General features: G+C 49.5%; 2 protein-coding genes across 2 annotated transcripts in view; one reads left to right on the forward strand and one right to left on the reverse strand.

The window, feature by feature from the left end:
* The window catches only part of nt5dc1 (5'-nucleotidase domain containing 1), a 76,226-nt gene that overhangs the window by 8,717 nt on the left and 53,476 nt on the right, over positions 1 to 14,033 (forward strand). The window lies entirely within an intron of this gene.
* Positions 121 to 5,395, reverse strand: col10a1b (collagen, type X, alpha 1b). Its single transcript, XM_086143329.1, has 3 exons — positions 5,312 to 5,395; positions 4,867 to 5,002; positions 121 to 2,501 (listed from the first exon to the last, which is right to left on the reverse strand). The coding sequence occupies exons 2-3, from the start codon at positions 4,985 to 4,987 to the stop codon at positions 646 to 648; spliced, it is 1,977 nt and encodes a 658-aa protein (XP_085999455.1). The 5' UTR covers positions 4,988 to 5,002; positions 5,312 to 5,395; the 3' UTR covers positions 121 to 645.

A 14,033-nucleotide genomic window follows, 5' to 3' on the forward strand; every position in this document is an offset into this window, starting at 1 on the left:
TTGTCCAAGTGGACACCCAGGTATTTGTAGGTGTCCACAATGTCCACTTCTGCACCCCTGATGGTGACCAGAAGCACATCAACTCCGGCCCACGGTGAAAAATGCAAGGCCACGCCATTCTTTCTCAAAACCAGGACTTTTATTTTTCTTTGTCATCAGTGGTACATAACTTAAGCCGCCCAGAAGCATGTAGTTTTTCCATTTTCTCTCACTGATCAGTGTTTTTAGAAGTGCGCGGCTCACTAATTGCTTACAGTTTTGTGTGGTCCTTTGAATTGACATGACAGGAAACAGCAGACATATAAACAACATCAAACCCCAAAAACAAAACAAAACAAAAAAAAGGACATGCTGTACACGTTACAGGCAGTTGCCGAGCACCATTTGAGATATTTTTTCCGATAGTCTTCGTTATTTCTTAAGAGTTGAAAAGGCACATAGGATGACTCAGAAGACAGGATCTATGCTAACTGAGTGTTAGCATGTCTAGTCGTTCTCCCTGCCCCTGTCAAGTGCATTAGCATTACTTTATAGATTTGCAAATGACCTTAAGTTTCCTTTATCTACAAGCGCAGTTGGAATTTGTAAATAGTTTTTACCGTCTTAAAGGTTTAAATTTGGGGGGGAATTCGGGGGCCCTTTGAATTACGTGGAGGCGATCAAGAACCCAGAGAATGAACAGTGAACATTTTCGGCTGCAAATATTCCGTTGCTGTCATCGTCGGGAACCTGCACATAGACCCTGTCGCCATCGTGGAGCAGGAGAACGGCGCTGCCGGACATCTGGTCCAGGAAGCCCTTGTTGTACTCATCGTAGGTGAACACCACGGGCTCCTCGTTTTTGTAGAGGGCGACCAGTGCATTGGCGCCATTGACATGCACGTGGTAGCTGAAGTAGTAGAGGCCAGGGACCTGGCAGGTGAACACCCCGCTGTGGGGGTCGTAGTGGTGCTCGCCATTGTAGAGAACCTGGTTGAAGGGGATGGGCGCCGCAGCGGCAGGGTAGGGGCTGGTCAGAACCGCACTGAATGCAGACATTGGAGCCTTCATCATCTCATGGGACAACACGACCTCCTGCGTCTTGATTGGCATGCTTTTCTCTTGGTAGTAGACAACCTCTCCTGGTGGGCCAGGGGGGCCGGGGGGCCCGGCTGCTCCAGGGAGACCATCGTGACCTCTGGCACCTGGGATTCCGGGTGGACCCTGAGGGCCTGAAACACCCTTAGCTGTGATGCCAGCTGGACCAGGTGGTCCCGGAAGACCTGGGTGACCTTTGAGTCCAGGTGGACCTGCTGGGCCGGTGTGACCAATTGGTCCAGTTGGACCTGGTAATCCATGGTCACCACCTTTTCCTGGTGATCCTGGTAGCCCGGGGTGTCCTTTAGGTCCCGGAGCTCCGTTTGAGCCTGGCTGTCCGGGGGCGCCAGCATGGCCTGTTGCACCTTTGAAACCTTGTGCACCAGGCTGGCCTGGAACACCTGGAGCGCCTGTTGCCCCTGTGCTACCTGGTTTTCCAGAGTAACCCTGAGCTCCCTGATCGCCCTTGGCTCCTCTCGCCCCAGGGGCGCCTACCATACCACTGTCACCTTTGGGCCCTGGTGAACCTGTTGCACCTTGGAATCCTGTTGCACCTTGTGGACCGGCTGGACCGGTTGCACCGGTAGCACCTGTATGGCCAGTAAAGCCAGTAGCGCCTCGCTCTCCTTTCTGACCAGGCATTCCTGGGGCACCAGTGACTCCCCTGCTACCAGGTGCTCCAGATTCTCCAGGTTTACCATAGCCTGGCGTTCCTGGGGAACCTGGCTGACCGGCTGGCCCCTGTAGACCTTTTGGTCCCACGGCCCCAGGCATACCTGGAGAACCGTTATCACCCGGTTTCCCTGGGATACCTACACCTGTCGCTCCAGTTTGACCCTTTGGTCCTTGCATACCCATAGGGCCAGGAGCGCCATCTCGGCCTGGAGTTCCGGACTTGCCGGGCTCTCCGGGGTAGCCAGTGGCACCAGGTCTACCAATTCCAGGTTTTCCAGGTACGCCAGCTGGGCCCATCGGTCCAATTGCCCCTGTCAGTCCTTGAGGGCCGGGTATTCCAACGCCTCTTTCTCCCTTGGCACCGGGAAGACCAGGAATACCAGGATGACCTTTCAAACCAGTTTCTCCTCTTGGTCCCACTGCTCCAGGGTAACCAGCTGGCCCAGGTTTGCCAGGAGATGTAAGTCCAGCAGGTCCAGGGCTTCCAGTGGCACCTGGAGCACCCCTGGGACCCATTGGTCCAGTTACTCCTGGCAGACCCTTATCACCGGGGATGCCGGGGTTACCCGGTTTCCCAGGGCTTCCCGGAGTACCGGGCTTTCCTGTTTGAGAATAACCAGGGGCTCCGGGGGCGCCGGGTGGACCCTGCGGCCCGGGATATCCTATACCGCTCGGACCAGGGGGGCCAGGAGGGCCCATCGGCCCTGGCTCACCCGGGAATCCTGGAGCACCTGATTCACCCACAACAGCTGGGGGGGGAAACATAAACACACATGTAACGCAATTAATGATGTCATACAATACCACATCTCCACCGTCATACGTGACATCGCACCTGCCTTCATTGTGCATGCTTAATCAGGCTGAGCGGGATTAAAAATCCCATGAGTCACATGCTTTGGAGCCCCGAAAGGCGCCATGTTGTAATGAGAAGTCGACTCGTTTCGGTTATGTTTGGAAGCGTCCTTCAGAGCCGTAGTAAAGTCCCGTTTGGCACTAATGTTTACGCGTGTGTGTGAATGTGTGTTATTGACCGGGCCAACAGGGTGAAAGGACTTTGAGCAGCGCACTCGGAAAGCGCCGTGTGATCCCAGACCTCAAGACAAGGGTTGTCATCACAACATTACATAACACCCGTCGTTGGATCTCGTGAAAAATGAATCGTGTTTTCTGCTCCGCGCGACCACATCGCCGGGACTTAAAACACTCCTCCCTGTGATTGCAGGGTGGGACCGAACGTTTTTATTCCTCCCTGCGGACGGCGCTCGTCGCACCGGCGGTCCGAGGTGACGCTGTCACCGACCTCACGTCCGCCGGCGCGGGAGCCGGGATACCAGTTCCTGTGCATTTGGGTTTAATGTGCCCGCACTGTGTGCTACACCCTTTCATTTCCTCCACTGCCTTTGTCAGCCAACGTATATTTAGCGGTCTCTCAGTTGATGCATTTCCTGCTTCCTAGAGTTTTACGTGCGAAGTCGACGGGCGTATGTATATGCGACGGATCGGCGTGCTACGTCAGCTCGACGCTTTATTGGCCGTCGCTGCGAACAACTCTATATTTATCACACAAACTGAAATGGTGATAAACACCAACCCTGTGATATGTGGAGCAGAAAAGCTGTTGTCTCAACTTGACTACCTGAGTGTTTTAGCGCGTGTTTTAGCGCCCGGCGCTACAGAAATGCCTGGAAACACTTTGAGATTTAAAAAAAATGTCGCCCCCGGGGCATAATTACACCGAGGGATAATGTGAGCATACACTTGAGGCGTGATTTTATAAAAAAAGGGCTTTGGATTTACGGGCTCAGAATGCTAACCCCACTGTGCAGACAAGCGCGTTAGCCTGTGTCGCTTTTGAACACGGACGCAGCCGAAGCGCCGATGGATCCGTGCGACGGGAACCTTTTCGGCAGGGAGATCACAAGCCGGAGGCGATGAAGCTAAACCACGAGATGCCTCTCGACACCGCACTCTACTATTACGTCTGAACGCCACGGCGGTGTCTGCTGTGTATTTTAACTTCGGCTGCCTTCACTAAACATCATTGTTCCTTTTTAGTTCCTCGGCTTAATGGAAAAAGTAGCCTAATTATGTCGCCTCCAGATGGTAAACCACGACTCCTCTGGCGGATTTATAATTCTAACTTGCGAGAGATTTCCCTCAACAACCTCTTGTTTGTTTACTTTTCACCCCCCCCCCCCCCCCCGTTTAAAGTTTAAATGCGTGGGATGATTTTTAATGGCCCGCCGCACTTTGTTAGGGCGTGGTGGCGAAATGGCAACGACGTCTGTTTGGGGGATTTTCTGCAATTTAGGCGCTCATCGTTTACCGTAGGTTAAGCGTTTTTCATGTCGGGGCAACGTCGCGAATCACACACAGCGACACCCGGCTCGCTCCCGATTGGACGGTTAACGCCTTGCGCGGCGGCCGAGTTCGCGCGTGAATTGGAGAACGTAAGCCAGTTAAAAGGTCTTTGAAACCGTTTACCGTTACTGTTCTCGTCATCTCGCAACACCGCGCTCTGTCTGAGTCGGTGCGCATCAAGCACCCTGAAGTCGCAGGGGACGGCTTGCCTTGAGGTCAAGGAACTTGTTTTTTCTTTTAAGTGTAAAAAATAGCCCGATGAGTGGGTTCGGGGAGCAGTCAGAGGTGGTTGTGCTGGTCAAACACAGGGCGCTGGGGTTCCTGTGCCGTCTGGGTTATTTCTAGACAGCAAACCACTCGGTTAAATCCGTGCGCTAAATATCTTTCCGTGCGGTTTGGGGTTTTAAGAACAAAAAGAAGCGCGTGGTTGGATCGAGGTGACTCATCTTCTTAATTAGACCAAAACAAGCAAAGGTTTTGGACCACTTGACTCGGTGTCCCAAGTAACGCGGTCGAGGACTATTGTTGCATTTGGTATTTTAACCAATCTAAATTTGTTTTGGTCCTTGTTTAACCAGATTCCAGTCAAAGTTTGAAGACCACTCTGGTTTGGAAATGAGTTGCCCTTTACTCCCACTTGAAATCCGCCCCTCTGCATTTCCGCACCCGCCAATAATGTCCCGTAAAATCATTTTATCATCGCTATCGCCGTAATTCGTGTCGCATCGGCGCCGAGTTTCGATGACTCACCATGGCTCTTCACGGGGTAGGAGACCTTCTTGCTCACTTTTGGCACGTGGTAGTATTTGTCGGGGGTCGCCTCGGACAAAGCGAGGAGGACGAGGAGAACGGTCGTCGCCCTCAGGTCCATCTTGCGGCGCTGAACCTGCGAAAATACAACCCGAAGAAAAGAAAACAATAAAGCGTTTTAGCATCCTTGCCTCGCCTCCCCGTGGCAAGTGCATCTCCCGCGGCCTTGGATTTGCCACAAAAAGTAGCAGAAGCGCTCTTAAGAACGGATTTAAGGAAACCCCGGCGACCCGAGACATCTTTCAATCTTAATAATCAGAAGCCCGCCGCGTCCCGGTGCGAACCCGAGAATTTCTGCTTGTTAAGCACCGCCGCTCTGCCTCGTACTCGCCCCCCTTCCCACGATTCAACCGGCGGAAAAAAATAAACAAGAGAGCCACTTTACCGGGGGGGATTCGGGAGGCTGCGGTCCCGGGGTGGTGCTGTTATATCCTTGTCGTGAAGTCGGGCCCCTGCGAGCTGCTGCTTCCCCGGGGCCGCCGGCGGAAGGTATTTATACCAGCATCCCGGAGGAGCTACCTCGTTTCGGGACGGCCCTCCCTGCTCTGATGTCATCTTTAATGAGGGGTGCCGAGCTCGGAGGAGGCCCCGCCACCCGAAGGGTCCTTCACCTTTCCCTGACTTTACTCATAAAGTTCTTGCCGTTGTTTATTAAGTGCGGATTAGATGGATTCCGCTTTATTGTCGTGACGCGTGTCATTGCACAGAGTAAAGAAATGCATCTGATAAGAAGCACAAAAACGCAGAAGCGCGTATTTACAGAATGTGGAGTATTTTCAGATAAATGCTAATTACAGAATAAATGCAATTTTTTAATTTTTTTTTTTTTTTTTTTTGTATGAGAATGAGATGAGATGAGAACAACTTTATTTATCCCGAAGGAAATTGTTGTGCCAGAGTTTCAAGTAAGAAAACATAACAGTAATAGATAATAGTAGAAAGGAGGAAGAATAAGAAATACAATGAAATATTATGAAATATAAATTCTCTTAACTGTTAACTGTAACTACAAAAATTTGATTTGATTTGAAAATCCCCTGCGGCTGAGGGAAGAGGAATTAAAAAGTCTGATAGCCTCAGGGAGGAAAGACCTCCTGTGGAGCTCTTTATAACAGCTAGTGAAAGTAGAAGTTGATAATAATGTGCAGATTTTGTAATGATTAGTATGATAAACAGATGGCAATATAGGTGGAAATATAAATATACAGATGTCTTAAACAGTAACTTTACAGAAGGGATAATTAGAGTTGAAGTGACAGACGTTGACATCTTCCGTCCACTCGATCCGTCTGTCCTTTTCCCTTTTTGAACTCCTCAAACTCAGGAAAACATCCTTAAAGTGAAATTGACTGCCCGGTCAGGTACAGGTGGCTTTTTTTTTTTAATTTTCTCTCCTTTTTTTTATTCTCGGAAAAGTAAAGAGTCTGCGTCGGGACAATATTTTCCCTCCGTCTGAAGACTCACAACAAGCGGTAGAGCAAACACACTCTCGGGTATTTTTTTTTTTTTTTTTTTTTTTTTTTCAAGGCCTTATTTGAGCACATCTGACACTTCATCCCTCTTTCAGGGGACGCTGGAAGGTTGCCAGCGTTTATCAGTTATTTCAGGGCTTGAAAGAAGGCAGACCCGTGTCCACACACGTCTAATTTCAGTCGGGCCTGTCACGAAAACGGCAGGTTTACATCTGTTTGTTCTCTTTGGGGGATTTTTTTTTTTTTTTTTTTTTTTTTTTAAACAGCCTTGCGGTCAGAGATTCACAGTGCAGCTTTGAGACACCAGGAGGCAGGAGTGTGGTTTTGTTGCGCCTCTCCATCATCCAGAGGAGCTGCTGGTTTGCAGCGTAACATTTATATGGCCAGATCTGCACTCGTCCTTGTGTTGTGAACGCTCTCGGAGGGGTCCCTGTACCTTTTTTTTATGTAAATCCCCCTCCGGCGGAAGGTTTACCTCCAAAATATCTGTTTTTTTATTACGTTTCGCAGATGACACGCCGATTTTACACGGGCTAAGAACTCCTTGCAGTGCTTGAACAACCCCTTTGTTTTCTTACTTGAAATCGCATCCTCCAACTGTGCAATATTTCATTTCATAACAGCCACACGACAATTTTTCCTTTTATCATACTATTGTGCACTCCTTACCTCACTTGTTGCTAAGACACTTTATAGTTTCACTGAGACACTTTATAGTTTATTTTATTTCTAATTCTGCCTTTTCTTTTGATTATTTATTACTGTAATATTTTCTGTAACTCTGGCACAACAATTTCCTTCGGGATTAATAAAGTTGTTCTTATCTTATCTTAGCTTATCCTCAAGATTGGAGAGCATCATGTTGGATTTGTCAAGGTGGTATCAAGACTTGTAGCCCTGTAGGGACACATGCACAATTTTCTTTCATAAAAAAAAAAAAGAAAAATTCTTGAACAAGTGTGTTTTAATTACACCCTGTGGGATTTTGCTCCTGATAAAAACAAATATTAGAACAATTGGGGGGGGAGGCATTTACATCACATTAGTGGTTACCGTAGTGGCCTTAATTTCCTGAGGAATGGGGAGAATGAAGTGCTTTCTGCGCAGTAACGTTCAGTTGTAATTTATTCAGGCGCATTGTGTTCGTTCCCGTAGTGCTTTTTTTTTTTTTTTTTTTTTTTTTTTTTCCGTGATGACTTTTTCGCCACCTATGGAAATGAACACGTTTGAGGCGAAAGGCGGCGATCATCCTCGGCGACGCGCGGCACATCTGCGGTGCGGGGAAAGTTTACCTTCCGTTCAACCGTATCATTTGGGATGCCAGCTTCTCATCGAGCCATGCTAATCTTCGGTGAAGTCTCTGAAAATGACAGGGTGGGTGGAGCTGAATTTTTTAACAGCTTTCCGAGCCGCATCTCGGCGCTCAATGCGGCGGTGACCGCGGGGCCCACGTTTTAATTTTAATTTCGGATTATATTTTCATTTTCCTTTTTTTGGCGTCTCAGGATTAATGGCTCCCCGTCTATTCCTGGACCCCTTGAGGTTTAATGCAAGAGACTCCTCGCGTTCACATGCCTCGGGTGCGCTCGCGCCGCGTAAACATGTAATTAGAAGCGGAGATGTTCCGCCTAGATGGTCCAACCGAAGGTGCGATGCGTTTGTCTCGTCCCGAGGATGCAAAGGTTTCTGTTCAGCATCACGAACGTCCCGGCAGTTCAAGCCAGACATGACTCAATGCTGCGGTTTTTCTTGGCATCGGGTGAATCCCCCCCCCCCCAGGCCACGCCACGCCTGTTTTCCACATCATCCTGGAACAATGTATACGCGCCGGTCGCAGTTGTTTGCGAAGACAATTATTCCGAGCGGTGTTTTCGCGTTGCAAGGACCGAATTTGTCTGTTTATTTGTGCTCGGCACAAATAAGGCGGTACCCGTTACCTGCGGTACCGCCGCAGCTGTCTTTTGACAATATGACATTTTAAGCACGTTTCTGCAGACCGTCATCTTGCGTGTGTTTCTGACCATTTTTTTTTTTTTTTTGTCGTCGTTGATCTTCAGCGTCAGTAACAAGCGCGGTACCTCGACAGCGCTTATGCATGCGTTTGCGAATCTCAAGCCAGTTGGCGGCGACAGCCGGGTTGTTGAGCATGTTTTGGGGTTTTTTTTTTTTTTTTAAACTCGATATGATCTCCTGTCTTTGCATTGAAAGAAAGGGGAGACTAATTGAGGGTTTGCCGACCCGAAGCAGCAGAGAAGAGTGGAAACCAGCAGCTAAAGATAGGGACTCGGCTGGGAAGTGACACTGGCTCTGATTCACTGTTTTAATAAACCAAATACGCCACTAAGAGGTACTTAGAGCTTTATGAATGGAAGGACTGAAGCTGGACCTCCTGCCTGAGTGTTGGCAGCAATTACAGGGACGTGAGGACCAAAAAAAATGATGGTTGCAGCCTTGACCACCCTGCGGCTGAGCATAATAGCACCCCGAAAACCCTCGCCGCGGCCCTCTCCCAATTTTCTTGGCAAAGCCCACTTCTTAAACGTCCGGCCCCCGACGAGAAAAGTCCAGAAAGTCATTTCATCGATGCGCGACGCGGAGTTACACAAATAAGTTTATTGCAAATGGCAGCGGCCACTTCAAATAAAAATAAATCGGAATCAGTGCCCGGCTGGACCGCACATTTCCAACGCTCATCCAGTCAGAAGGTGCCAAAGCGCTAATAGAACCGATGGTTTACCGCCGCAAATCCACCCCACAATCAGACCCTGTCTTCGAGTCCATACGCTAGTTATGGTACGTCTGCAGTGCACAACTGTTTAGGTGTTATTTGAGAAAATTCAACTCGAATAATAGTCATCCGTTCATTATCCATGCTGCTCGTCGTGCACTGGGAGTCACGGAGGGGGCGGAGCCTATCCAAGCTGTCATCGGCCAAGAGGCGGGGGTTCGACCCGGACCGGTCGCCACTCCAGCGCAGGGACGTTCATCCTCTCATTCACGCATCTGGTTAATTTAGTCCGCTAGCATACGAGTCCCACGTGGTCAAGCTCAGGGAGCTTCTTGCTTTGAGGTGGAAGCGCTAACCCCTGCGCCGCCGCGCTAACCCATGCGCCGCTACGCTAACCCCTGCACTGCCACGCTAACCCCTGCGCAGCCGCACTAACCCCTGCGCCGCCATGCTAACCCCTGCGCTGCCACGCTAACCCCTGCGCCGCCACGCTAACCCCTGCACCGCCACGCTAACCCCTGCGCCGCCACGCTAACCCCTGCACCGCCACGCTAACCCCTGCGCCGCCACGCTAACCCCTGCGCCGCCACGCTAACCCCTGCGCCGCCGCGCCGCCCAACTTAAACAATAGTGGGTGTTTATGTCGAGGCCAGAGCCCGCATATCAAAAGGTTTTACTGGGGAAAAAGGAAATACAGTTCTGGTAGATTTTACAGATTCTCTTAAAGCCACGTTCACTAAACGCTCCTCTTTATTGCTTAACTGATAAAAAAAAAAAACATCAAGCAAAGCCTCCAGGTTCTCCGGGTTCCTCCCACAATCCAAAAACAGTCAGTTAGGCTCCAATGTGAATGAGAAGTTCAACACTTTGGTGTCTCTGTATGAGTTTGACAGGCGACGAATCCAGGTTAAACCCCGCCTCCGGGCCTCAGGTCCACTCCGATTGGCTCCAGCCCCGTCTCCACCTCCAAAAAAAAAACGGAATGCCGATATCTAGAAACAACCAAAATGGCATTCAAGGTGAGAGTCTGAACTTCACCGCTGAACCGTTAAGATCCACAGGAAGGAGTTACGTAACCGAAACCTCCGCCCAGATACGTGGAGACGGAGTTTTCCACCTGCTTCCACGGCTTCTTCTCGCCCCGCAGATCGTCTGCAGTGCAGCAGTCGGTTTGGTCGTAACACCGCGTTCCCTTAGACATTCCTCCTGTCGGCTGTCCAGTGTTTTGGGCGCGGAGGTGGCGTCGGGTTTGGCGGTGAGAAAACACATTCGAGGCCAAACCCAAAAGCTCCAGCCGAGTCCAGGGTTGTATTTCCTTTTTTTTTTTTTTTTTTTTTTTTTGTGGAGGATGTGTTAGTATTTACTAAACTATGTAGAACTCCAAATCATAAACGGTCCAAAGGGGCGGGAAAAAAAAAAAAAAACACGCCGTCGGCTCACGCAGCCTCGCATATTCCAACGTAAAGTTTTTTCCCCCAGAGATACGATGGAATCTTAAACATATACAAGAGAAATATTACATTTCTGGAGCGACAGCAGAACTGAAGTGACCCACGTCTGCGTGGACAGTTGGGTTTGGGACCTCGTCTGAAGTCTGGTCATCAATGCAGAGGTTGGCTATTTGGCAAACCACCAACCTTCCTGTTGTGGCTACTGGAGTTTCCGAATTTATATATCTACATAGATATATATATTCCGAAACTCCCCGCAGCTCACAGGATTGAAGAAGCCTCTCGGATGAGGGTTGAAACGTCTTCAAGGGACGACCAGTTGCCACGACAAGAAGATTTCGACAAGAATTCGGAGCAGCCGGGAGTCATCGATTCATGCGCTTTCCCTAAATTCCAGCCTGAACTCCCTTTCAGATGGAATTTTGGCAATGGTCCGTGCCTGTTCCCCACCCAAGAAATGCATGTATGTACGTTGTGTGAAGCCCTGGGTGGGTATCACTTCATCCCGGTCTTATCCCTGATGGTATTCTTGATTGTATCCCCGGTAGTGTTCCTGCTTGTATGCTTTGTTTGTATTGAATTCTTGCTCATGCCACCTTTTCTGTTAGAATGAGGTTGTGTACATTTTTGATTTCCATTTCGATGTGACTCTTCCCTTACCTAGCGGCACTCCCTTTGTTCCAGATTAAGTCCCACACCAGTCGAACGCGAGTCGTACGTTTGGGTACGTGGCATTTTGCCGAAGCCCTTGACACTTGCAGGAAAACTCCCTACATGGAGGGAGTTTGCTATTTTTGATAAGGTAGTGCCCAATTGTTGCCCCCCTCTGGCGGGTCAAGGCTGTGGCCAGTTCACACTATGCCAAAGTTCGTGTCTCCCGTCTGTCAGGCCCTCGCAGTTCAATTCAATACAAGTTCCGTCCAAACTGCGACGTCGGAGTTTCGGTATTGGAGAAGGGTCAGGGCTGCCCATAACCAAACCTGTGCAGAATGTACATTGTCTTCTTGGCATATGATGAAAAAAAGTCAGGAGCATACATGGTCCAAGAGTCTCAAATCATGCTTCGGGGTTACCTTGTAATGGACCCCATCAAACCGCAATGTCCGAAACGAGGCGACGCCCTGAGGTGAAGGTGGCGAGCAAAAAAAGGAGCAAAAAAAACAGTTGAATAGCCAAGCTGGCCATCAACCCTTCCCAGTTAGCGGTTAAAGTGACCACCACCTGAGGGGATTGCGGATGGGTGCCTCTGCAATTTGTCGTGACTTCACCACCACCGAGGAGTGAGTGGACCCATCAGAACCGACTCAGCCACCGATTTCAAGGAGACGCACCTCATCGCTTTGGGAAAAATTCCTGTAAGGTCCGTGAAGGGCCCGTGATCTTTAACGGCTGAAGTCATTGACCTGTGGCCTTGCGCTCGGGATGGACATGTTGACATGGGACAGGCTTTTTTTTTTTTAAATCCCGATCTTCAATTTCCAAGCAGAGATCGGAAACGAGACCAAGTGTTTCCTCGAAGGTCAGCCCGGAGGGGAGTATCTCCGCCGTCCTCGGTTGAAGGTTGCTTCCCTCCACCGTTTTGATGCACAAAAGCGGACATGTTGTCCTCGGCGAACCGCCCGTCCTTCCCTCAGGCGGCGGCGAGAGGCCCAAGCGTCGGCCCGAGGAGTCGGTCCGTCGCGTCGGGCAGTCGGTTCATCCACGGATCTATACGTCTGCACATTCCTACCCTACGTCTGGACTTCTTGTCTTTTTTTACATGTGTGTGCGGTCATCGGGGCGTATAGTTCGCGTGGCCTCGTGTGCAGATCCGAAAAAGCACAGGGGATGTGGCGCCGGGCTTTCTCAGATTCTCAGGGTATGTCCGGGACGAGTGTTGCGTTCTCACCGCCGGCGAGAGAAACGAAAAAAAAAAGGAGATAACTTAAAAAGAAACCCGACATCTTCTCATTTATTTTATTCCAGCTTTGTCATCTCCTATCTTTATTTGTTTTTTTTTTTTTGTTGTTTTTTTTAGCCACGAACTTGTTGCTGCGCCGCAGAAAGCGACTCCACCAATCCCGCGGTGCAAAGCATCCTTGATTACAGTACCGAACTTACTTGTGGTCATAAATAGCCCCTTATTTTTATGATATCTTGACCCGTTTAAACCCCACCAGACCACCATATTTTAAGAGGTTTTGATGATATTCAGAACCTGGTGCTTATCAGCCCCGGTGGCCTGCGTCCTAAATATACTTTGGATTTTCCTCGCCGGGCACCCTGAGCTCAGGTCTGAGGTTGCTGGGTTTTTTTTTTTCCCCAGAGTTTATTTTAGGTGAAGGGATGGAAAGGATCCCTGAGGACCTTTGTTAGCACGGTGGGAAAAAGTATGTGTGAGGAAGTCTTTGACTTTTTTTTTTTTCGTCCGCTTTTTTAATCAAGAGCAAAGTCAGCATCCTCAGGTCGGAACAAAAAGGGGCCGAGTCACGAACTGCATTTATCTCACGAGAGGAATAAGTAGCTCCGGTTTGATTCCTACCACAGCTGATGAAAAGATTGTTTACCTAATAGGCATAAATTAGCATGTAGTAAAAAAGCTATTAGCTATACACGCTAGAGCAGCTAAAACTGGACATAATATGCCCTCCAAAGTCAACATGTATTGTGCCTTTATATTTATTCTTGTGCGTCACTGACATTTGGGTATTGCAGTTAAGCATCAGATATTTATCTGTTTTACATGCATTATGTTGCTTTTGGCTCCAGTTGCTTCAACTGTGCTGAAGGAACACGTGGAGGCCGTGAAGCAGCGCTTTCGGGGCCCTTTGAGGCGCTGCCAGGACGTCCCGCTGCTTTTCCCACAACCTGCCCTTTTATGCAGACGACACTCGATTCTACGTACGTGAAATATCTGTGTGTAGGTTTTTTTTTTTAAATCTCAGAATAAACCCGGATGGATCCTTTTCGCGGGGGAGTCTCCATGTCCTCTGCACGGGTTTCCGCTGGGTTCTCTGGTTTCCTCCCACAGCCTAAAGACATGCAGGAGGTTCATTGGAGACCCTGAATTGCCCAGATTTGTGAGCAAGAGAGCGACTGGTTGGATTTCTCTTTATGTGGCGCTTTGATTGACTGTCGTCCGGACGAGGGGGAACCCGGCCTCTCGCCCAATATCGCTGGCAGGCGGTTTGGATAATGAATGGATGAATAAACCCAGTTCTTTTCTGCAAGTGCTAGACGGAGGTGAGACCGGCCATGTCATATGGTTTAGCGCAGTGTTTCCCAACCGCTGTGCCGCCGCACATTAGTGTGCCGTGAGAGATCTTCGGGTGCGCCGTGGAAAAATGCCCACTTTCACCCGATTGGTCCGAAAATTATTTATCCAACGCAAATAATGTGTCTTCCTATGTCTATGTGGGCAGCGTGACCATTCCATGGAAACGGGTGGTGAATTAACCTGTGCGTCTGTGTATCAGA

The sequence above is a fragment of the Fistularia commersonii genome, chromosome 36, assembly GCF_037954325.1.
Source record: "Fistularia commersonii isolate RoL2024-O1a breed Wild chromosome 36, RoL_Fcom_v1.0, whole genome shotgun sequence".
Taxonomy (NCBI): domain Eukaryota; kingdom Metazoa; phylum Chordata; class Actinopteri; order Syngnathiformes; family Fistulariidae; genus Fistularia; species Fistularia commersonii.

What these genes read in the sequence shown, in the direction of transcription:
- col10a1b (XM_086143329.1), bottom strand. Translation starts at nt 4,987, where the DNA reads ATGGACCTGAGGGCGACGACCGTTCTCCTCGTCCTCCTCGCTTTGTCC. An exon ending in CTACCCCGTGAAGAGCCATG is followed by an intron (nt 2,502 to 4,866) that starts GTGAGTCATCGA and finishes TTCCCCCCCCAG; the next exon opens with CTGTTGTGGGTGAATCAGGT.